This window comes from Dermacentor albipictus, chromosome 3 (assembly GCF_038994185.2).
Source record: "Dermacentor albipictus isolate Rhodes 1998 colony chromosome 3, USDA_Dalb.pri_finalv2, whole genome shotgun sequence".
Taxonomy (NCBI): domain Eukaryota; kingdom Metazoa; phylum Arthropoda; class Arachnida; order Ixodida; family Ixodidae; genus Dermacentor; species Dermacentor albipictus.
In genome coordinates, this window is record NC_091823.1 from 166,867,025 (window position 1) to 166,891,588 (window position 24,564).

General features: G+C 45.4%; 1 protein-coding gene across 2 annotated transcripts in view; it reads left to right on the forward strand.

Moving 5' to 3' along the window:
* Nucleotides 1-24,564, forward strand: part of LOC139057027 (probable serine/threonine-protein kinase DDB_G0280717) — a 64,465-nt gene that overhangs the window by 26,995 nt on the left and 12,906 nt on the right. The window contains exons 4-8 of one of the 2 annotated variants that reach the window (XM_070534828.1): nt 8,717-8,878; nt 10,795-10,886; nt 17,214-17,379; nt 19,267-19,439; nt 19,901-19,971. In XM_070534828.1, coding sequence (XP_070390929.1) covers nt 8,717-8,878; nt 10,795-10,886; nt 17,214-17,379; nt 19,267-19,439; nt 19,901-19,971 — 664 coding nt within the window. The remainder of the gene's footprint in view (nt 1-8,716; nt 8,879-10,794; nt 10,887-17,213; nt 17,380-19,266; nt 19,440-19,900; nt 19,972-24,564) is intronic. The other variant, XM_070534830.1, reaches the window with a different exon arrangement.

Consider the following 24,564-nt stretch of genomic DNA (forward strand, 5'->3'; position numbering starts at 1 on the left):
GCGTAGAAATGAGAAGAAAGAATAGCTACGAAGCCGCGAAACCTGCGGTTGGTGCTCCGTCCGTACCATTATCAAAGTGATGCGCTGTCTCTTCTGGTTTGCCACAGGCAATGCAATTGCAACAGAAAAAGAGAAAGAGAGAGGCTGCAGTTTCGCTGGAAAGGCGAAGCAGTATGAGTGATAGCCAAGTGTGCGACAGTTACATGAAGGAAGGTTACACCACCGAGAGTACTCAGGCTGTGAAATTGAACTGTCTCCTACTATGAGGTGTTTGATGTAATCATATGACGCCGCCACTTCAGCGCTCAATTCTTTGAGGTCACGCCAAGTTTCTTCACATGCCATATATGTATATGGGTTCGGCAAACTGCCCCCCCCCCTCTCCGGGAAAAATGAAAACTCTCGGCCTATGCACTCCTCCTTGACCAAGGTGAGTCTGTCCTTCACTCCTATGATTCGAGGTGATATCAGACTACATAACAATCCTGCTCCTTCAAGCATAACTCTCTTGCGCTGGCCCACAGGAATCAGCACCTCCGCGATACTTTCTCCCATACAGAACTGAGACAGATGTGCGATTACACGCCATAGTAAGAAGTTTATCATCTGCAGAAACAAGTCCAAATTAGAGTTATGGCTGAGTTACAAGCAGCAATTAGAGTTACTCAAACAACTTAGAGCACTCACGCGATCAGTTGACCTCCTGCAAAACGCAGTATCTACGTGCAGACGCGGTACAGCCCGTGACAAGGCGCATCGATACAGCCGTGTGAAAACCAATACTAGTAGAGAGAGAGAAAGCATTTATTTATCATGAGTTTGGGCGACTTCCTCGCAGGGTGGAGCCCTTAGTTCAGGGCTCCATTGGCTCGCGCCACTCCGCGTGCCCGCCGGATCAGCCGTCGCTGCTGTTGCGGGTCTTAGCTGGTCAGCGCAGTCTCCCAGGAGGAAGGGGAAGGTGAAGGAATAGGGGAGTAGCCAGTATGGTGTGGGCACTCCCAGGTGCAATGATATACTGTGGGCTTTGCTCCACAATAGGGACAGTATGAGGGATATTGTGTGGGGTGGAAGAGGTGAAGATAAAAGAGGCAGGAAAATGAATTAGTTTGAAGCTGTCGCCACGCGACGGCATCTTCTCGATTAAGGGAATTATGTGGTGGAGGGAAGTGTCTCCTGGTATCTCTGTAATATTGTAGAGTTTCAGTGTAGTTCAGTGGTTCTGTAGGTGCGTCGTCTGGGTTCGACAGCTCTTCCAATGGCGCCCGGTTAGCGGGCTCTCGGGTTACCGCATTAGCGCGTTTATTAGCGCGTTCAATTGTTCGAATTGTTCGAATTTGTGAAATCCACTGCCTGCTGCTCTCTGTAGGCCCCCAGGTCCCGTCAAGCTGTCTGCGACAGCTTTTTGCCTGGGGGCCCCCAACTAGTGTGTTGGAAATAAAGTGGATTCTGATAAGAGAAAAAAAAAATTACCATGGAGAGAGGCGTGTCCAGGTGTCCATACGATACGCACCCTGTGTAACGCTGTGGGGTGTAATGATGTAAGGATGCGGTGTGTGTAGGGTGTCAGCCTCCCTTGTGCCAAAGTCCTGCAGGTGGTCTGAGAATCAGTGACCACTGTGATAGGTCCATCCGGCGCCGGCATGGTTGAAGCGTGTACGATGGCTAGGGCAATATCAGCCTCTTCCACCGTGCCACTGTCCACAGTGTGGAGCATTGCCGAAGCTCTCAGAATATCAGCACTATCTAGCACGACTAGACATAGGGCATGTTCTTGTGGGTAGCGGGCCACGCCGGTGTATAGGACTGCAGTGTTGGATTTGTCATCGCCAAACAGGCGAGCCAGGGCTTGTGCTCTTGCCTTTCGTCGACCTTTATAACGGTCAGGGTGCATATTCCGGGGAATTGGGGCACGTGAATTTTGTTCCGAATGCTAAGCGGAAGAAGTTTGCGGTTTTCCTGTTGTAGTTTTCTTGGTATTTGGTATCCTAGCCGGGATAGAATGTGGCACCCTTGCATTGTTAGTTGCAGACGTTGCAATTGGCTGTTAAAATGACCTTCAAGTAGTTCGCGGATGGTGTCGTGTACCCCCAGGCGTAGTAGCAGCTGCGTAGATGCATGTTGGGAAGTTACAGCGCTGCCTTTAGTGCCGTACGGAGGAGGGTGTCCATCTGGTGCATCTCAGTCTGAGTCAGATTGTGATAGGGGAGGTGGTAGGTTGATCGGCTAATTATGAGGGCTTGCACGATTCGGAGTACGTGTTTTTCTTTCAGTCCTTGTCGGCGGTTTGTAATGCGCTTTATCACGTGCGTTATTTGGGTAACTTGTTGGCGGAGCACGTGTAGGGTATGTGTGGCCTTCCCGTTGTGTTGTATGTGAAGTCCTAGTACACGTAGTCTGTCTACCCTTGGAATAACGTTGCCATTTTGATGCAATGTGATAGCTGGTGGAATATCGGCTTTGTTCCGTTTTTTGAATACAAGCAGGAGCTCCTACTTCTAAGCTGCGCATGTCAGTCCTCTGGCTGTCGCATACTCTTGAACTATATATACCTGTAGTGCGTCTTGAATGGTGCCGTCTGACCCCGTGGTCAGCCAGATTGTAATATCATCGGCGTACAGGGCATGCTGCACGTTCGGAAGTTTGTCGAGGGGCGGTGGTAGCTTTGCCATCGCCACGTTGAACAGGGTGGGTGAGAGAACCGAACCCTGGGGAGTCCCTCTGCTGGAAAGCATTATGATATCCGACCGAATATCACCTAGGCCGATGGTGGCTGTTCGGTCAGATAAAAAGGCTCGGACATAATCATAGATGCGCTTTCCGCATCGGGAGAATGCAAGCTTGTTTAGAATGAAGTCATGTGAGACGTTATCGAAGGCTCCTTTGAGGTCCAATGCCAGAATGGCTCTTGTTTGAGCTTTACTTGGACCATCCACAATATCCTCCTTAAGTTGTAGTAGTATGTCCTGCGCAGACACACCTGGTCGATAGCCGAATAAGGTATCGGGAAAGAATTGGTTCGCTTCGAGGTCAGGCTGGAGGCGATTTAGAACTATGTGCTCGAAGAGTTTGCCAATACACAAACTCAAGGATATGGGTCTGAGATTTTGGAGAGACAGCGGTTTCCCGGGTTTCGGAATTAAGGTGATATCGGCGTGCCGCCATTCCTGTGGAAGCGTTCCGTTTTGCCAATTGACGTTGTAGTATGCAGTGAGCTGCCGTATGGCCTGGTCGTCGAGGTGGCGTAGCAGTGCATAGTGAATGCCGTCTGCTCCGGGCACCGTGTTTCGTCCTATGCCGTGTAGGGGTGCCCTCACTTCTGTCTCTGTAATATCGCCGTCCAATTGGCTTTCTTCCTCGTGTGGATAGTCTTTGTACTCCGGTCGGTGGCCTGTAGTAATGTATCTTTGTTGCAGTGTTTGGAGGAGCACGTCATCATTCATTTTTGCTTTGTGGATGATAGTGCGGACCTTGTTCGTTGTGTGCGTTTTTGTGTGCGTTGGGTCGAGTAGTGCTCTGAGGAGGGACGACGTTTTGGAACTACTTAGTGTGCCATTAAGGCGGTCGCAGATGTTGTGCCAATTGCTATTAGTGAGGCTGGTGGCGTATTCTTCAGCTTCTGCTGTGATCCGGGCGATTCTTTGTTTCAGCCTACGGTTGTGCCTCTGCCTCTTCCATCGTTTGGTCAAGCCTCTTCGAGCATCCCAGAGATGGAGCAGATGTCTGTCCACATCCGGTGTCTCCGCTGTTGCAGTAATTTGCTTAGTGGCTGCTTTAAAATCTGCTTGTAGCTGTTGTGTCCACTCGCGTAGAGATGGCGGGTCGTGTTGACATTTGGTTCTGTTGCGCCGGAAAGTGTCCCAGTTCGTTATTTTAATTGAACGTTCTGGGGTGCGTATGGCCACCAGTTGGACGTCTGTGGCTAGAATGCTGTGGTCACTGCCCAGATTCTCCATTAGGTTGTTCCAGGAGTATTTAGTCAACCCCTTGACCATTGTTAGGTCAGGGCAGGTATCCCTGCTTACACTGTTGGCCGTTATGGTTGGTTTGTCAGGTTCTGTCCACAGAGTGAATTGATGAAGGTTCATGGCGTAAGCTAGACGGCGGCCTTTTGTAGATTCTGTTTGGTATCCCCAGGCTGGGTGGGACGCATTGAAATCTCCCAGAAAATCAATTTTTGGCTTGTTTACTGGCGGCCGAAAAAAGTTATCCGAAGTCGTCTCATCGCGATTTGGGTGCACTGTAGATATTAAGACAAGCTGGTTTCATATCGATACCTAGGTACAATTTCTAAGAGCACATGCGGAATGTGGCAGCTGTCGAGCATGTGCTCTATCACTGTGATTTGTTTGGACACAAGGGTGGCAGCTAGTGGTTGTTTGGTGGTGTCATGCTTGTCGGTGTATGCATTGTATCCAGTGAGTGTGGGAGTGCAATGTACTTCTTGAAGTGCTATAACATCTGGTGGGTGAGGACGTGTGGCTAGGAACTGTGTGAGGGAACCCTTGTTCCTTCGGTACCCTCTCCAATTCCATTGCCACACCCGGAAGGTGGTGGTAGTGCGCCTCTTAGGTTTGCTGGCCATGATTGGTTCATACCGCCTCGCTGGTGGGGGCAGGTGTTGTACGAGCCGGACAGGTATAAGGGTATGACCTTCTAGGTTCTCTAGTGGCGTTAGTGTCATGTGGAAGTGAGTCATTTATGGCTGAAAGTTGAGCTAAAAGTTTCACTGATGAATTGTTTCATGTCAGTCATGGCTTGTTGTATGACCTGTTGTAGCATGTGCTTGACATCAGCCATGATCTCTTCCTTCATTTTTTGCCTCTCCGCTTTTCAAACAGTCGCCATTTCCTCTATCATTGCGCACACTTCTTGTTTGGTGCAGGAATTTTGAGGGAGTTTCTCAGGGGCGAGTGTGTGTGTCTGGGTGAGTGAAAGCGTCGCTGTGGGAGACAGTTTGTTTTGCTTGTTTGTTTGCTGTGCGGACGGAGGTGAAGGAAGGGAGGAGGAAAGACGGGGAAACTGCGCTGACCAACTCACCGCTGTCGCCTTCCTGGTGTGATGGTCGGGCGTTTTCGTCCACGCGGTCTGAGGTTCCTTCGGTGGCTGTTTCTGCTGCGTCAGGCTGTGGCTCCCAGATCGGCTTCGACCACGTGGTTGCTTGTGGTCCTTTGACGGCCTGCGGACCCTGGACCTACTGCGACTTTGGGACTGGCTGTGTCCCCGGGATCGGTAGCGAGGACGACCACGTGTTGCATCAGTAGTCGCAGGTGCCGCACCGTTGAATGTCGTTACCTTGCTAGACTTCTTCTCATGCTACAGTTGTTGCTCCGCCATTTTCTGCTACTCTCGGAACACGTGGCTCTTGTTCAAGGATTTGCGTTGCCTTACGGGACATCGAGAGTCCGTGGCGGGGTGCTCACCACCACAATGAAAACATTTCAGCGTGCAATCACGTCCTTCGGAGGGGTTGGAAGTTCCGCACGCAGCACACCGGGGTTTATCCGGGGTTGAGCAAACATCTGCTCGATGACCCATGGAGAGGCACACGCTGCACAGCTGCTGTCGGGTTTATGAATGTAGCACCGATATTCTGCTCCGTAATAGTAGATGTACCGGGGAACCCGAATGCCAGAGAACGTGATGATGGTCGTGGCTGAATTTCCCATCATTCTTGCATGCAGGACCTGAGCCATCGGTGATCGGATATTTGTCATCAGCGTTGTCGGGGTTGTGTTCTTTTCTATGCCGGAGATGACTCCTTTGCAGGAAGCATCCGGAATAGCCACATAGGCCTGAACCTCGTACTGCTTGTTTTCCAGGCATATAAACTTGATCAGCTGCAGTCTTGCCGCTAGTTCTTCGTTCGGTGTGCTGACCACTGCGACGTTCTGCTCTCGGCGTATGCGGATGGTTAGCTGGTGGAGCGTGCTCTCGTTTAATTGAGCCGCTATGCCTATAGCTCTGGCTATAGAGTGCTGCGGCCACTCACCGAGATTCAGTCCATCTCTCGGTCAGAAGACCACTTTCAAGTCGTCGATCGGTAGCGGGGGCAGCTGCGAGCTCTTATTGAGCAATGTCAGATGTGGGTGGTCCTGCTGTGCGGGTTCGGTGTTGGGTGGCAAGCTCGACGTAGCTTGGACCTGTTTCTTGCGCTTTCGGGCCACGAGAAACCAAATCCCGTCTTCGTTGTCTTGAGTCGGTTCTTGATCCATAGCAGCGGCTGGTGTTCTTTCATCCAATGCTGCAGCAGGCAGGGTGTCTCGGGCAGCCATCGTCACGGTAGCAGTGCAGTGGGCATGTGCGGCACGCGATACTGTCGCGCCGTAATCGCGGCGCCTACGTTAGGCCTAGTGCTGCGGCCTGCTCGCCTCGAAATGTCCAAGGGCCGAGGTCTCACCGGATCTGGCAGATCTTGGTCTCAAAAAATTTCACCCGTTAAGATCCGTCGACTGGTGGTGGTAAGCACGTTGTAGAAACAAAAGATCAGCTGTGAGGTGTTCCAAGAGCCGGAGCTCATTCGGAGTTCGTCCTTCACACGCGGTCTTCTTCTTCTTCCTCAATACTAGTAACGCCGAATAATTCTCAGTGCGTTGCGTCAGAGCACACTACGGCGATTGTGGTCTGGCAGTGGAACTGCCAGGGTATTCGCCGTAAACGTACCTCTCTTTTACATTTCATCAAGCAATCCCCGCGTAAGCCAGCTCTTACAGTTCTCGAGACACCCCTAGCGTCAATCTCCTTACCGGGCTATACAGCCTACAGCGTTCTTAGCATCCCTCAGAAATGTAGGCATGGGACTGATCTGGTCACATGCCGAATTATGGCCACAGCGCTAGTAGCAGATGGCACACGGCTGTGCAGGAACCCGTCGACCACCCTGAGAATGCCAATAAAGAAAGCGTTCTCTTAAAATGCCAATTCTTCCGAGAGTACGACATGAACATCAGCTACACATATCGCTTACCCAATACGAAAATTCTGTGAACCCTTTGGCACCAACTCCTGAAGCAGCTTGAAAAGTGGGACTTTCCGTGAGCAGGCAGCTTCAATGAACATCATGTCTACTGGTGGTACGCAGACTTCTGGGTGGTCGGGATGATCCTTCATGACTTGGCCCACACACACAACCATTAACTTCTCAATGACGTTAAAAAACCACCAGAAACGGAAATTCTGTAGAATGCGACACGAATCCAGAGTTGGCATAGGGCAGGACAGGAAATACACCTGACTTGTGCAACTTGGGCGATACTTTCGGTAGTCATCATTGAACCCTCGAAGTTAATGTTCCCCTATCTAATCGACAAAGATGACCCAAAGCGTGGTCACTACTCTATTCCTACGCAACTCACAGACTGGGACACTTTTTGCAAGCTTACTACAAAAGTCCACATGTCTATCTAGACGCGTGGAATCGCTCCCTCCGCACAGCACATAGACAAACCACCAAAATAGTCCAATGCAACGCGGACAAGTCCCAAATTTATTGACACCTCATTACGTACTGGAACAAAAAGCATGCGCTAATTCGCAGATGGAAACGTCACAAACGTCACAAACGGCTCAGAACCCGCAAAGACGAGGTCATGCAAAATGCTCACGAGTACGCGGACAACTTGACGACCGACAATTGGCTGGGTTGCTGTAAGGGTTGATTTTGTCACAAAGCCTCCTTATTCTCGCTCTCAACGGTCTGACGCGCCATGTCAGAGCTGTGCCAGGCCTTCATTGGGAAATATAAGCTGACATCACCTTCTGGACCTGCAAAGGCTCACCATCACAAATCACCATCACCATCAAAATGCCGAACTGGGTCCGCGTGTGCACAATTTCTCGGGCCTCTTTAGCAAACGTTTTGTTTTTTTTTCTTTGACCGGCTGATTTTGCTAATATGTTCTGCATCAGGATTGGCTGCAATTTGATGTTACAGACAATTTGAGCGTAAGGCAGGTTTTGTGATTTCAGGCGCACTTTTATTGCGTGTTTCCTTTGCAAGATATACCCGGAGCACGTACGCGGCTAACTGTCGTTACCGCGTGATTCCCAACTAATAACGTCGCTAATTCCATATGATATACCGACTTCAAGACTGAAGAGTGGAATATATGTTGTCGAGCTGCGGATGGAGAGAGCCAGTTTATCTTGCAGGATGCACTTTTTTCTTTCTTGTTCTTCTACATGTTTGTCACGTGGTTTGAAGGCTCACGGACGGCAAAAGAAAAACGCGCCGCTACGCGAGTTTTCTCTCTGTAGTTTTCAGCGCGATCAATGAAAATCTTGCAAAGACATCATTGCGAAAGTGTTGAAGAGATTTGCATAAATGTTCGTACAAGCCATATCAATCTCGTCTGAGAAGCTAAAGCAGCTAAAAAAGTTTACTCAGACCACACAGAGAATGTTCGCGCAGGTCTAAAGTTTAGTTGTAAAGTTAAAGTTTAAGTGAAAGTAATCCACGTTAACGGAACAAGCCGTGTAGGCAATATTTATATAGCCACTCCGTTGCTTGGTAATCTGTTGGCTTGTTAATTTCGCGCTGTGGTTGGAGGGTATAGGAAATAGAAGGCCATTCGGGTTTCGTATTTTTTGCACACAGCTACGCGTTTCGATTTGTACGGAAACCAGGTGCCATGCTTTTCGAGGCAATTAGGATAAACGCGCCAATTAAGATATTGCAGACGAACACGCTCAATAATCTTCGATGTTGTTTTTCACGCAGTGTATAAAGAAAAATACGGAAGTTGCGAAAGAATTTGGCCTCACCGTACGCAAGCTGATTATCATCGTTTGCGAGGTTTCGACATCCTTGGAGAAGATCGCCGAAGTCCCCGTTTCGGACTGGATGGCCTTTGGCGATGCTATTGTCAACAAGCTTGAACGGGTGGGCATCTTAGATGTTATATAGTGGATGAAGATGAACGAGTTGCTTCACGTGGTCTAAAAAGTTTTTGCCAGTGAAATATCGCAACCATTGGGTTCGAAGAATCGGCTTAGAAATGTATATGAACGATAAGACCACACACAAATGCACATTCGTGCCATCGATCATCTCAAGCTGAGTACGCCGGTTTACGTGAAGTCACCGAAACTAATTGTGATTGGTCAGTGCGTGAGAGGCAGACCTCGAAGATAAATGGCGCGTGCTGATGCGGCCATGTTGTACGCCTCGAGAAAATCAGCTTCGGCATTCACAGCGTTATGTGCCTGCCTACCTTAACGACCTTTTTATTTCTAAAACGAAAGCCTCAGGTGCCTATGTTGGCGGTGACCTTGGCGAAACTGCGTCATGACGAAAAATGGCCGATGACGCAACGAGTAAAAGCACGTCAGGAATGGCTCGGATTGACTTCACATTTCTCAGGGAAGTTCCTGTAAAGAAAGTAAATTAGTGGCTTGGAAAATAAAATGTTCTAAATTTCGGGCTGGGTGGGAACCAAGCTCGTGCCTCCGGCGTGCGAGGCGAGCACGCTTCCTTGAAGCCGCGGCTGCTCCATAGTTATGGCTTGCTAAAGGTGTGCCTAGTGCGTGCCTGATTGCACACGTCACGTCGCAGCCACCTCGATGACTAGAGCGTGCGTCATAGGGTGGCACACGGGTCGGTGCGGGCGAGGTGGCACCGCGTCATTACTGTATAAAATGAGCGTGTTGAAGGCGTTCCGAGGTCTACGAACGGTTTGATGCTTTGACATTCCTACACGCGAGCAGTCTTAAGAGGAAGCGTTGCTCGGGCCCAACTCCGGTGCCGCGTATTCAAATACATGTAAAACGCAGAAGCGGTTTTGTGAGATAGCCGATTTTAATAAAATCTGTCGCCATTGAGAGAGAAGTTAAATTACAGTGACGGTAGGAAGCGGAATGTAGATGAGCATTTTTGTTCGTAACGAACCGACGAGACAAACACGGGTGAGGGTAGGCTTTGAAACATGGCGATTGCATCGCACATGAACGGAAGAAAGATTTCACTGTTCCAGTTGAGCGTGAATGCAGTTGTCTGGATTTGTAAAACATTCATGAAGAAGGCATGGTGTTTGATTTAGTTCAGTGGTTTCCACGTGCGGACTACACCAGTCGGTATCATCTGTGATAGGGAATGTTTGACGATAGCTCTAGCCGAACACTGTTGCAATGAACAAAAAAAAAAGGAAAATTGCCTTGTGGCGCTGTCGCCGAAGTCTCTCCGTCGACAATCTACGACAACAACTTTAGTGGTGCAGTGGTGCACATGCGGTAGGCACTAAATGACCAGGGGCCTTGTTACGCAAGAATTCGTTTCCTTATATCTACATTTATCGCCAGTCGCCATGAGGGGCCGATACCTGCGATGGGGAAGGCGTGTCAACATGTTAGCCAATAATGATAACTGAAAAATATAGCGAAAAATATATAAGACGTTTACGCAATCTTCTTTGAAAATGTGATGCAGTTATTCGTAATGACATCTTAAAAGGATTCTTATGTTTGTTACACTACACTAATTCGACTAAACGTTCATTCTCAGTACGCGGACAGGAGGAATGGAAAGGAAACGGGCAGAATGAGCTTTAACACGCCCATTTGTTTTCGTAATCACTACTGTTTTCTTCTGTTTTGCGTGGAATAATGTTAAATAACCACTAAGCACAAGGGCAACCAAGGAAACGAGACGATATGAGAGTGTTACGACACTTATCTTAATTCTAAAGCACTCGAAGAATGTACGAACGTCACCTAACACAGCATAACCATCGCTCCATACCGTTGAGTACCATTGTAGCGTTTCTTTGCCTTATATTTGTATATCTGTTGTTTTCGTCACAGATGAATCCACCTAAACCTCTTCCGTTCGCCGTGTATATTCCACGGATGCGTGACTTTCAGAACATGAAGATGCTCGGGGCTGGCGGCTTTGGGTACGTTGGCGTGCAGCACTGTCGAATTTTCATTCTAGGCTTCAGAACCGTGAACAAAGTAAAGGCGTGCCTGAAATGTTTTGAGACGGACGGATGGACAGGCGAGCAGGCCTCTTTACAGTCATTCCTAACATAAGACGGTTATTCCTGCTAAAAGCAATAAGGACTTCACCGCCTTTCAACAGGCTCACAACTCCGTCACATTATTGTGCTAAAGGGGGTTAACCTCTCTGTTTAACCACAGCTAATATCCCGTATGCTTTCTTCAGCTCCACTGCCTGTGCGCTTTATATGATCGCGATTAACAAAAAACGAGCCCCTTCGTTTGCATTAACTTTGTACATTCGTAGGAAGGGTCTCTAGCAGCGTCCCTGCAGTAAATTTGGCAGTACATCGCGCGCGCAATGTGAAGGTGGTGGGTTCAGTCCTCACTGGGGACATGTTATATGTTCGTTTTTTTTTTCACTTTGCTTTCAACATCCACCACAACTAATTACCCATATGCTTGCCTTGGCTTCGTTGGTTTAGTATTCCTGTGACATAGAAGCCATGCAAAATCACGCTACTTTAATTTTAACTTCCCAAGAATTGCGAAATTAGCATAACCCCACTAAAACGCACTCTTGAACTGCTATCGCCTGGCTCCCTCCGGATCATCTCTCGTCTCCGTTTGCTCCACGGCTTTTATTACCATCTGCATTCTAGTCATTCCCTGGTAAATTCACAATCACATCCTCAATTAACACCTCATTCTTCCCTGATGGAATAACGTATTGGAACAACGTCGCAGAGAACTGTCTCATGCCCTGACAGTAAATCATTCAGCGAAACTTTTCAGGGACTAACCATTTCACTTAATATCCGCATCCCACTCTACCCCTACTTCGACCTTATCCTACCGATGCAATGGTAATATTTTTCCAATTGTGTTATTTTTTTGCGTCTCGCTTTAAATTCATCACGTCCATTTCATTTGTTCAGGCGTTGTGACATAGAGTTGCCCCCACCCTTTTTTATTCAAGGCCTCCGGGGCTTTAAGGCGAAAATAAAGAAATGAAATGACATTTTTATGAGCGAGAAGAATCAGTAGCGATGATCGGCTCAATGTTCTGTTAGTAACAACCATAACAGACAATGAAGCCAAGGGAAGCATAAGGCTAAATTAACCGTGTTTTACCAGTGAAATGCTCATATTTTAATACTTTGTTAGGACATCAGCTGTATTTGTAAAATTTTCCGGGTGTGCTCGGAAACACCTGATGCATTTGTTTCCATGACTTAGCTTTTACGTAGGTCTCTTTGCAGTCATTTATCTGACTGATTTTGAAGGGAGGGGAGGTTAACAGTTCCAAAGCAACGTTGGAACTATGACCGTAGTAGATGGCTTCCGATTAATTTAGACCACCTGGGGTGCTTTACCGAGCTAATTGCAGCCCTTCAAGAAAGCCCGTTATATAGCTTAAAAAAAGATGTGACTTCGCCTTTTCGCGTCAGGCCCCAGCATCTTGCATGAACCACACAGCCACGTCAGCAATTTTTGTTCTGAATATGAACAACCGCTATGGTAGCAATTGATGTATGAAGGGCTGGAACTAACACTTTATAAGGGCACTCAAGTTAGCTGTCTTGGCTCCCAACATGTGGACAACGTTTTTTTCTTTGTGTACATGCATTAGGAGTCTGCAATCCTGGAGTGCATCAGGTGCACAAAGTTTGAAGTTTGAAGTTTGAAGTTTATTTCCTTTCTTCATTACAGAAAGAAAGAGGAAACAAGAGCTAAAGGCCATTCGGCCTGACAGGGGCTCTTGCTCCTAAGTGCGTTCGGGTTGCATGATGATACGATGTACAAACAAAAAAGCAAATATAACAGGAAAACAAGCAAGTACGATGTACAAAAGACAAGTAAACAAGATAATGTGTACATTATACAATGACTATGTGTAAAAGACATTTATGTTTCAGTTTTTGTTTGTGCAATCACATTTACCGCGCAGATTAAGGAATACATATATAGTGCATTATTAAAAAAAATAGTGCGAGAGCAATTTATGTGTAATTAATTTGATAGTGTATGAGTAGGTTTTTTATACATTGCTTAAAATTAGGCGCACAGAAATCAATTTTTTGCTCAACAATGTTTAGTAGCCTAGGTATTTGATAGCTTATATCCTGACGTCCGTAATTAGTACGCGTGAATGGTATTTTCTTGATTTGATAACGTAATGGGTATCGAAAAGAAGTGGGTATGCTGACAACATGGAGCCTGTGTTTTTTTATATGTAAGAGTAATCTATAATAAAATACTTGATTTGCTCGGATCATTAAATGTTTGTCGAAGAGAATGTGTGTGGGAAAGTCACGCGGCCTACCGTGGTAGTTTTCAAAAATTCGGACTATTCGTTTTTGCAAACCTAATAACTTATCATAGTTTTTTGTTGTAGTTGTTCCCCAGATCAAGACACAATAAGATAGCTTCGAGAAAAAAAGGGCGAAGTATATTGATTTCTTTAGCCATAAAGGAATTAAATCACCTATTTTATACATACAGCCTACTACTTTGCTAAGATCATTGCAGAGCTTATTGACATGATTATCCCAGGAGAGGTTTTCTTGGAACCATACCCCCCAAAACTTTTGCGTTGTTACTTGTTCTAGCCTCTTTGCTTGAAATAGAACAGTTATATTAACAGGCAATGGCTTGTTTATCGGTCTAAATATTATATATTTGGTTTTATTGACATTCAATTGTAGTTTGTTTATGTGCAGCCGTTCAGATAATAAATTTAAATAATCATTTATTTCTTTTTTTCTATGCATTTCAAGGAAGAATTTGCAAAGAAAGATTAGTATCGTCTGCGTACATGATGATATTAGGTGAGGAAGAATTGTTAGGAAGGTCATTGATATTTAGATTAAATAATATAGGACCAAGTATGGATCCCTGTGGCACGCCATTCTTTATTTTGAGAAGTGAGGAAGTGGCCTGATGATATGAAACAAACTGGTAACGATCCGTTAAGTAGCTTCTTATTAACTCTAATGCTGTACCACGTATACCGTGGTCATAAAGTCTGCACAGAAGTATACCATGATTTACGCTGTCAAAAGCCTTACGTAGGTCCAGGAATAAGGCTACCGTGTATAAACGGTTTTCTATATTTTGCAGTATTTTATGTTTTATATTTAAGAGCGCATCCTCACATGATTTATTTTTTTGAAATCCGTATTGCAGCGTACTAATAATAGAATATTTCCTTAAGAAACCTTCTAGTCGAGTGTTTAGAACAGTTTCAAAAAGTTTTGAAAAAAGAGGTAGTATAGATATGGGTCGGAAGTTGTTTACACTATGATCAGCACCGCCTTTATGAACCGGGCAGACTCTGGCTATTTTAAGTTGGCTAGGAAAAATTCCGGACTCAAACATTTTATTAATAATATGAGCTAATACATTAGAGATGATGTCAGACACATACTTTATAGGAGATGCCATGATACCGTCGAAACCTGCAGCACTGTTTGACTTAAAGTTTTTGATCACACTCTCTACTTCGGTTGGTGTCACCGGAAATAGCATTAAAGAATTTTGCAGAGACGGTTTCACAGTATGCCCTATCTCTTCTGGATCTGCTGCAGAAATGTTGCTGCAGCATTGAACAAAGTGAGTGTTTAGGATAGAGACGGCTTCTTCACCCGAAAGAGTGCCGTTAACCGAAGCTATTTGTAGGTCTTGAGGGCTAGCCTTTCCTCCAGATATTTTCTTAATTTCCAGCCAAACTTTTCTTGGATTCGTATATATGCGCGAGAACACCTTCTCATAATATTTTTCTTTTGCCTTTTTTAATTCTGAATTTACTTGGTTACGGTACTCCTTAAATTTGGCTAATTCATTCATGTCTCTAGTTTTTGTTTTTGATTTTTGTAAAAAGCACCACATCTATCCACGGCTTTCTAATTTTTTGGGGTCGTTTTGTAGCACTATGTTGCGGGAAGGCTATGTCGTAGCAAGTGATTAGTTTATCGAAAAATGAATTGTATGCCTTATTTGGGTCACTTTCAGTTAGTTCAGATTCCCAGTTTTTTTCCCGAATAAGAGAGCGAAAATAGGCTAGCGTCGTTGTATCTATGAGACGGTAGGAATATACAGGCGCATTATGCTTGTATTTCTGCGAACAAGGCAGAAAACAAAAAATTGGAAGATGATCGCTTATATCAGAGGACATGACACCAGCAGTCACAGTGGAATCATGTACATTAGTGATACAGACATCTAATAAGGTTTGACTGTGCGCTGTAACTCGTGTTGGCAAGGTTATAATATTCGAGCATGCGTAAGAGTAAAGCAACTGATTATATTCTCGTGTTATTGTATTTTCATCCATCATATCTATGTTCGTATCACCTAGTATGGCAAACATTTGGCCGGTGCCGCTGAGATAAGCTAGCAGGTTATCCACAAAGGAAAAGAATTCTTTTTTGTTCCCACAGGTTGGTCTGTAGACTACTGAAAATGTTCCTGCTTGAAGACGAATAGTGAGGCATTCAACGTTGCGATTAATTAGGGAGAAATCTGCAATTTTCTCCGAGTTTAGATCATTTCGTACATATGTTGCTAGACCACCATCTCTGGCGTAGGTACGGTATAGTATGTGATGCCTGTAGTTTTCGAACTGTATCGGGTAGTCCTTATCAGATATCCACGTTTCAGTAAAAAGAAGAACATCGGGATTAGTGTTGGTGTGTTGAAACAATTCTTCAATTTTATCTTGTTTATTTTTTATGCTTTGGACGTTTAAATGAAAGATTAAAATATGTTTTTGCAAACCCGCAGATATATTTGTAAATGAAAGGTAATCATGATATAAAGATTTATCGACTGAAGCCATATCTGGACTTAAATCAATAAGAATTAATTTGACGAAATAAAGCTAAATATTAGGCTATCATCTTGCTGATATCTTCAGTGCTGAAAATATGCAGAACAGGAGATGTTTCATTGCGCCTTGCCATTACTTTCCCTCCAGTGGTCCAGACATATTTCCAACCAACCTCATTCTTCCTTTGTTTTGCAGCACTTAGTAATTGTTTACCTTGTCTCGTCAAATGCTCATTAACGAATATAGGACGATCCTCATCAAAGCCAAGCCTTCTAGCATTAATTTTTCCCTTTCGCGATTTAGCAAGAAAACTGTTCCTTTTGAAACGGCGCACGAATCGAACAATTATGTTTTGTTCATTGTGTTTCGCTGTCGGTACCTTATGGCATGCATCAATGTCGGAATCTTGCACTTCCTCTGCAACAAGTTCGCCAATCTTCTTTATAATAGCTATTGGCTCAGCATCAGCAGGAACACCCTTGATTTCCAGGTTGTTGGAACGCTGGTACGTTTCAAGCTCCTCTAGTTTCCGCGTCAGCTTAGCATTTTGCACTTTAAGTACCTTGTTTTCTGTTACAATGGCATCGATTATTTCTTTCAATGCTCCTAAGTCCTTAATTTCCTGTTTCAGTTCTTTTAAATCATCTAGACTTTTTTTTTATCTCTCTGAGTTCATCAATTATCTCAGCGCGCAATTCGTCCACAGCTTTTTTTGACATGAGGCTTCTGGACTATGACACTATTTCACGCTTGTAAAGTCTAGAATGCTTAAGATGCAGTTCGGCAGCAGTGCATAAATTTGAGCGGGAGAAAATCGAAAATGTGTAGCGCTCACCTGCAAAGCAGATAGATTTTAGTTGTGTGCTCAAGTTGCACTGCTGCCGAACTGCAAGCCTGGTCGTCGATCCGCCGCTTTTTAAACCAGCCGTGGTGTCCTGCTGTCCTCTTGTGGCAGAAAAGGCGCCCAGGGATTCACGTGGGTGTCAGATGGACGATACAAGGCCAGGGCGATGAAGCTCCGCAATCTTGTAGGCGTCATCCCACTGCTCCACGTGCGGCAAATCCAGCGACGAAAGCGATAGCTGCAAAGCAGATAGATTTTAGTTGTGTGGTCAAGTTGCAGTGCTGCCGAACGGAATACCGCCATCATGTTTCACACATCAGCTAATTACTTCCTTTAGGTTATGTCTTTTAGGTCAATCTGCAGATCGCATGCAACTGCTTACACGCAATTACACGCAATATAGTCGTGCCCACAACCATTGAAGCTAATTCTGCGTGCAGACAACGCAAGACACCTACCTCCTACACATCTGCCACACAATGGAGTGAGAATTTGGTACCATTGTTGGTAGCATGCTTTTTTGTGTCTTTTATATTGTGACCTGAATAAGGAGTGTGCATGCTGTATTTGGAGCCGAGAATCGTTGTGAAAGGAAGTCGCATACTGCAGGGCGGTGTACCTGGCCAACTACCGCCCCGCCAACTTCGTGGCGACGGTGAAGCTGGTGAACATGGACCGGTTTAGTCGGCACAAGCAGGCCGCAATGGATAAAGTCGTCGCGTCTGTCATCAGGAACCCGTTTCTCGTCAAGTACTACTGTTGCTTCTGCGTGAAGGTAAGTCCAGGCGGCCGCATGACTCGTCAGTAGATCGCTGAGAACGAAGCGAAAACAAAAACAAAAGAACCTCTGCTCCCTCATGCTACTTGCGAAAGATCGGTTATATCGCACACGTATCGTATGTATCACACGTCATCATGTTATTAAAATATATATCGCTGTTCATATTGAAACCCACCGTTTAACACATGCACACGTCCATCATATATAGTCGGTAGCGCCCTCATAATAAACATACCTATATGCGAAATAACCTTCAACATCTTGTCTCGTCGAAGCGGCCCATGTGCCAAATCATGTGCATATACAGGTGTGTAGTCCACCACGAACTGTAACGTATACATTTCCGAAGCGACTCTTCGTCCGCGTTGGTCATCGTTCGTCCCCAAACTTTCCATTCACGATTTGTGATCCGCTTGTTCATGCGCTAGTGTACGTTGTGCAGCCTTTCCTGTTTGTCACCTGCACACTTGTTCGGCAGCAGGAACCTCTCGTCCCTTCGCTACACTCGTTGTCGAAGCTAGGCCCAACGTACTTCCGATGTACGAGTTACTTCGCGTTGGGATGGCTTTCTTACCATAGAACATCGATTGCTTGAGCGGAACGAGCTCCTTTACCGAAAACACATCAGCTGAAACGCGGAGTTCTCACTAATGTCATATAGTTGTCATGGTAATCACCGAAAGCATGCGTGCACAGTCAATATTATCAGGAGACCATTTATAGCACGTGCTGCTATAACAATGCCTAATATTGCCTTCGTTGTGGTGCCCGGCTTGTTCCCTGTGCAGCGTGCACAGACACTATGCGCTTAATAACGAGCCACAAGCAACTATATGGGTCATAAAAAAAATTGTTGCGCACGTTGAAAGCCAAAATGCGGTGTTTTGGTCACTGTACGAAATTGTGGTAGCTCAGATTTTCTTTTGCTTGCGTTAGCTACATGGTGCCATGCCGATGTCAGACATTTGACACACTGCTGACTCGCGGACTGCTCAAATTTTCTTTAAATTTCGTTTGAGTAAGACGGTGTACACTGGCGTACGATACTGAGGCTAGGAATAAATATTGTTGAATAATTCTTTATTCAGCAGTTTATTGATATACAGGGTGTCCCAGCTATCATCCACCAAGATTCAAAAATATGCAAATGACACAGAGCCGGAAAAAAGCAAGGTAATGTGGTTTGCCGAGGCATGCGAATGTACGCAAGATTGTCGAGCGCGAGCTTGTTTCTCGCTCGGAAAACGAGTCTTATATTGTTTTTTGTGAGCAACAGAAAGCTTTTCCGGGAGGTTTTCATGTTGCTTTACAATGTCCAGATGGACACTTTCCATCTAATTATAATGTTTGAGAACCTTATTCATTATTAAGACTAATTATGCAATTTGAAAAATTGAAAAAAAGTCTGAGTATCCCCTAGCGACGGCAAGCAACATTACCTCGGTTTTGTCCAGCTACGTGGCGTTTGAATATATTTAAATCTTGGTGCATGCTAGTTGGCTCACCCTGTATATGTTCCTGTAATTGAGCTTGTCGGAAATTCGTACACAGTCGAATGCAAGAAGGATATTATATATTTGCACGCTGATAACATTACATTAGAATCCAATGAGATACATAAACAGTGCTCTCTCTGTCTACGTTTATATACCAATCAACGCCGAGCTAGGATAAATGTTTGAAAGGCACCTTTCTTCTTATAGACGTTGCTCTGAAAAATTATCCTCCCTCCGACATAGCTCCTAGAAGAATGCTATTGTCCTGCCATAACCCATTATCTTTTTATTATCCCGCAAGCAGAAGCTAACTTGACGGCAAGGATCAAAAAAAGAGCCGTAACATACTTTCCTCTGGCTGAAGCTCGAGCTTGCGTCGTCACAGGAGGCGTACGTGACCATCATGGAGTACATCGCCGGCCTAGACCTGATGCGTGTGGTGACCAAGCAGGACTACCTGGATGTCGATTCGGTGCGTGTCATCATGGCGCAACTGATCCTCGCGTTGGAGCACATGCACTTGCGAGGATTTCTCCACCGGGATATCAAGGTGTCCAAGTGAGTGGTTGCTCGCGCTTGCAGGCCGACTGCCAGCAAACGTGGCACACCGCTGGCAATCGGCCGCACCCTAAGCTGGTCTAGACTTGGTCGTAGAGATTTCTGGTTGCTTATAAATGTACGGAGGTGCTGTACTGTCAACGAGACGCTTCGCTGCGAAGCTTACGAATAAACGAATATTGAGGTCGTAAAGCCATGTTTAAATTGTATATTGCGTTAGTACTTGAAAACGTTTCTGCTGCTTTGATGGTATTGAACTTTTTAGGTCGCTGCGTGCGCAATGTTTCAGGCTATAGGTGAAGCTAGGGATTTAATGAAAGGAATGCTGCAAACAGGGTTGTGGTGTTACCCTTAGCTAATACATTCGCCACGTACTCTTTGCCGATCTCTTTTAACAAACTTGCTTCTTGCGACTGTGCACTAGAGGTAGTTCAACGCATACATTCACCCGTCTTTTCTAGCATGCTCATTTTGCCAGGCGGGCGATTGAAAGTCATCGACTTCGACACAGCTAAGGTCTGCAATGGTCACTGTGAGTGCAGCCTGTTTTCTTTTTACTTCGCTTAAACACTTCGAGAAATGGTGGTGTTAACGCGTTGGCTGATCATTGTCACTGTCAGAATAACAACGCACAAAAACATGCTTGCAAGCAACTAAGTATTTGCGTCTATCAGTTAGTAAGTCATGCAAGCTGTAATCAGCACCCCCGACCATTATCTTTAGAAACCGGTCACAGGCTTTCATGTTACACTTTAATGATTGTAACGATTGTAATGGGATAGCATCGTGGCCTGCTATCATTGGACGATTATCTATCGATGATTGTATGAGCTTCCTTTCTTTCTCATGGTCATTCGTGTGCTTCTACGACCTCATTACCTACTGTTTCTTATAGGATCTCCTCAAGGCCATGGTCTGCTGAGGCTGCCTGCCACACATCAGGACCTTATGAGCTACTGCTTGTCTACTCCTGATGCATAATCTGCCTATCCCCTTCAGTCAGGAACTGTGATCGAATGTCGATAAATGGGCGAAATTCACATAGTTTGTGCGAAGGCTGGAGATTCCATTGAAAGCAAGTCAGAATGGTAGAATGACTCTATGCATATTACAGTGAGTATATAATCAGAATTACAGAGTAAATAAATATCTATTTATCGCACAGTCAGTGATGCTACGTCTCATCAAAAAAAGCGGAATCGCCTGCCCAAATGAGATGCACAGGTTAATGAATGACTGCAAGCACTGCTGAAACGAAAACAAATTATTTCGAAATTGCTACCGAAACAACCGGCTTAAGACACTGTAGCGATGTATTTCACTATGAAGTAAAATGGAGGTATTTAGGCAAGCGCAATGTTAAAGTTACTCTAGGCTAAACTTTCGTGGTCTATTCCTTGCCACTACAGCACCGAAATGGGGAGAGTAGGTCGCGCACAGAAATGTGTGGGCAATGACTGAAGCGGCTATACAAGCATTTACCACAGCGGGTAATAAACACCAGTGCCAGCAGTCCGCCAGTGCACAAGAGCGTAACGACCGCACCATGCTTTCGTGAATCCTGTTAGTGGGCCTGTCGCATGACAGATCTTACGAGGACTGACTTGCCCCATGATCAGCCCGCCTCGGTATTTTTGATTATACTGCCACCAATTGGTCTACCAGGAGTTGTGCATCCGCATCAAAAACGAAAATCGATGACTGTCCTGAGTCGCATTGAAAAGAACTTAGTGAGTAGAGGTATTTTTCACAGGACCTAGTGCGTGACGAAAAAATAATTTTCCCATATATAGGGGAAAAATGGGCTCCAACCACGCTATGAAGGTGGTTGGCCGGCGAAGTTGTGGTATCACCTAATCCGATCTAATTTGACGTAGCCTTGAACTGCGTCCTGCCGAGCCTGAGCGCAACACCGTTCTGCATAGTGACATTGCTGTTTCTTTCGTCGCTCATCATATTCGCGTTGCCCTTCAGGCATCCTAACAGAGCGTGACTTCCTTTGGGCAGGAACCGCTGCGTCCTACCTAGCCTGAGCACGACACCATTGTGCATATGGGCGTCACTGTTCCCGTCGTGGCTCATCGTGTTTACACTGCTCTTCGGAAGTCATGTGCATGCATGGCGCTTCCATAGCATCAGAACGCAAATGAAATCAGTTGCCATGCGGGTTCTTCTGTTACATAAGAAAGTGTATTTACGTCACTCTCTGCTTCGTATGCTAAAATTGCTACTGTCCAGAAGCTGCAGCTAATGCAACCATAATATATACTGGGAAACGCTTGCGGCAAATGCTATGCGCGAAAGCGAGCTTTCTGGTTCTTATTTGCTGCACCCCGAACGGCCGGCGTGGGGCAGCTGGGCAGGATTAGGTAACAGCAGATTTGTGGAAGGATGGTGGGCAGATTGTTCTAGAGAAACTGGCCACCCTGTATACGCCTTGCTCATGACCTCGAGTGTACCAGAATCTTGGAAGAACCCTAACATAATCTTAATCCATAAGAAAGGCTACGCCAAAGACTTGAAAAAATATAGACCGATCAGCTTACTGTCCGTTGCCTACAAAGTATTTACTAAGGTAATCGCAAATAGAGTCAGGAATACCTTAGACCTCTGTCAACCAAAGGACCAGGCAGGATTCCGTAAAGGCTACTCAACAATGGACCATATTCCCACTATCAATCAGGTGATAGAGAAATGTGTGGGATGTAATCAACCCTTATAGATAGCTCTGACTGGTTATGAGAAAGCGTTTGATTCAGTCGTAACCTCAGTAGTCATGGAGGCATTACGGAATCAGGGTGTAGACGAGCCGTATGCAAAAATACTGAAAGATATATATAGCGGCTCCACTGCCGCTGTAGTCCTCCATAAAGAGAGCAACAAAATCCCAATAAAGAAAGGCGCAGGCAGGGAGATACGATCTCTCCTATGCTACTCACAGAGTGTTTACAGGAGGTATTCAGAGAACTGGAGTGGGAAGAATCGGGGATAAGAGTTAATGGAGAATACCTTCGTAACTTGCGATTCGCATGCAATGCAATGCATGCTCACTGACCTGGAGAGGCAAAGCCGAAGCGTGGGTCTAAAAAATTAATCTGCAGAAAACTAAAGTAATGTTTAACAGTCTCGGAAGAGAACAGCAGTTTACGATAGGTAGCGAGGCACTGGAAGTCGTAAGGCAATACATCTACTTAGGGCAGGTGGTGACTGCGGATCCGGTTCATGAGACTGAAATAATCAGAAGAATAAGAATGGGCTGGGGTGCGTTTGGCAGGCATTCTCAGATCATGAACAGCAGGTTTCCATTACCCCTAAAGAGAAAAGTGTGTAACAGTTGTGTCTTACTATTACTCACGTAAGGGGCAGAAACCTGGAGGCTTACGAAAAGGGTTCTACTTAAATTGACGAAGACGCAACGAGCTATGGAAAGAAGAATGATGGGTGTAACGTTAAGGGATAAGAAAAGAGCAGATTGGGTGAGGGAACAAACTTGAGTTAACGACGTCTTAGTTGAAATCAAGAAAAAGAAATGGGCATGGGCAGGACATGTAATGAGAAGGGAAGATAACCGATGGTCATTAAGGGTTACGGACTGGATTCCAAGGGAAGGGAAGCATAGCAGGGGGTGGCAGAAAGTTAGGTGGGTGGATTAGATTAAGAAGTTTGCAGGGAGAACATGGTCACAATTAGAAAATGACCGGGGTTGTTGGAGAAGTATGGAAGAGGCATTTGCCCTGCAGTGGGCGTAACCAGGCTGCTGCTGCTGCTGCTGCTGCTGCTGCTGCTGCTGATGATGATGATGATGACGAACGGCCGGCGCCGTTGCTGCCGCGGATGGATGAATGCGATGAGCTTTGTCCTTTGGAACGGGAAGATGGGTGGCACCACCAAGCTCCTGTTATTATTTGACTAATGTCTTAACTTATCTGAAGAGAAATGCTAAGAATGCTGATCAGCAAACTTTCTGAACCCCTATTGGGAACTTTGTTTTACGCCTACGTTGTTTGTCGTCTCCCTAGTTTTCTTCCACCAATCTTCTAATCGCCTCTTACGAATAATTTCCATTGCGGACATGTTTATTTTCCCCCTGCTCTCGCTTAAACCCACGGCTTAAAGGAGGCCAGAGGATCCCAATAAACCACTGGGTAGACATCGTCACATGCTAATAAAACATGCTCTACCGTTTCCCTGGCTTTACCTCAGCAAGCACATGCTTCTTCTTCCTTGTTGTACCTCGCTTTATAAGTGCGTGTTCTAAGGCGACCTGACCTTGCTTCGAAAAGTAAAGAGCTTCCTTTTGAGTTATCATCAGTTGTTTCCATCCATGATTTCGTTTTTTTCCCCCTTAAGTAGTCACTCATAAAGGGTTTTTTTTTTCCATTGCCACCACCAATGAGAAAATTTCAGCCTCTCGCTTTGCACTTGACGTTGTTTGTTGGCATGCTATTTAATATGCCGGTCGCGTACTTACTGGTAAGCTTCGCAGTTGTTAAATTTCCTCCACTTTGAATCAATATTTTTCCTGTACAAATACCTGAACACTCTCCCAACTCATTCACTTTCTGCAATATTCCTCACTCGTGCTTCATAATGCATTTTATTTTGAGCTTGCCTGACTTCAAAACTTGTTTAACACATATCACTCTGCACAGCTTGCTTTCTAGACTTCCCGTGAGTGCCCAATGCGAGGCGTCCCACTGACCTTTGGTTGCCATCGAGTCCTGATGGTAGGCCTGACTTGAGGCAAACAACCCCATTTCCAAATGTATATCCTGGAACTATTACACCTTTCCACATACCCCGGAGCACCTCGTATCTATTGTATCCACATAGCCTTATGTGTTATTATGGCCGTATTTTTCATTCCCTTTACTGTTATTGTTTTTTCCTGTGTTTCCTTATATATATTGCCGTCTTCTATCCATATACAGGCTGTCTACCAAGTTGACATTTCCATGTCAAGACACACCGTCACTCGATGCTGTCACTCTCTAGTAAGCATGTTAAAAAATACTAAAACAACCTAATCCTGTTTGAATTGTAAGGAGTAGTGTTTATTTTATAATAAAAAAGAGAAAGGCGAGGTTAGTAAAATGCACAATGATTCATATAGTTCGGAAAAAGG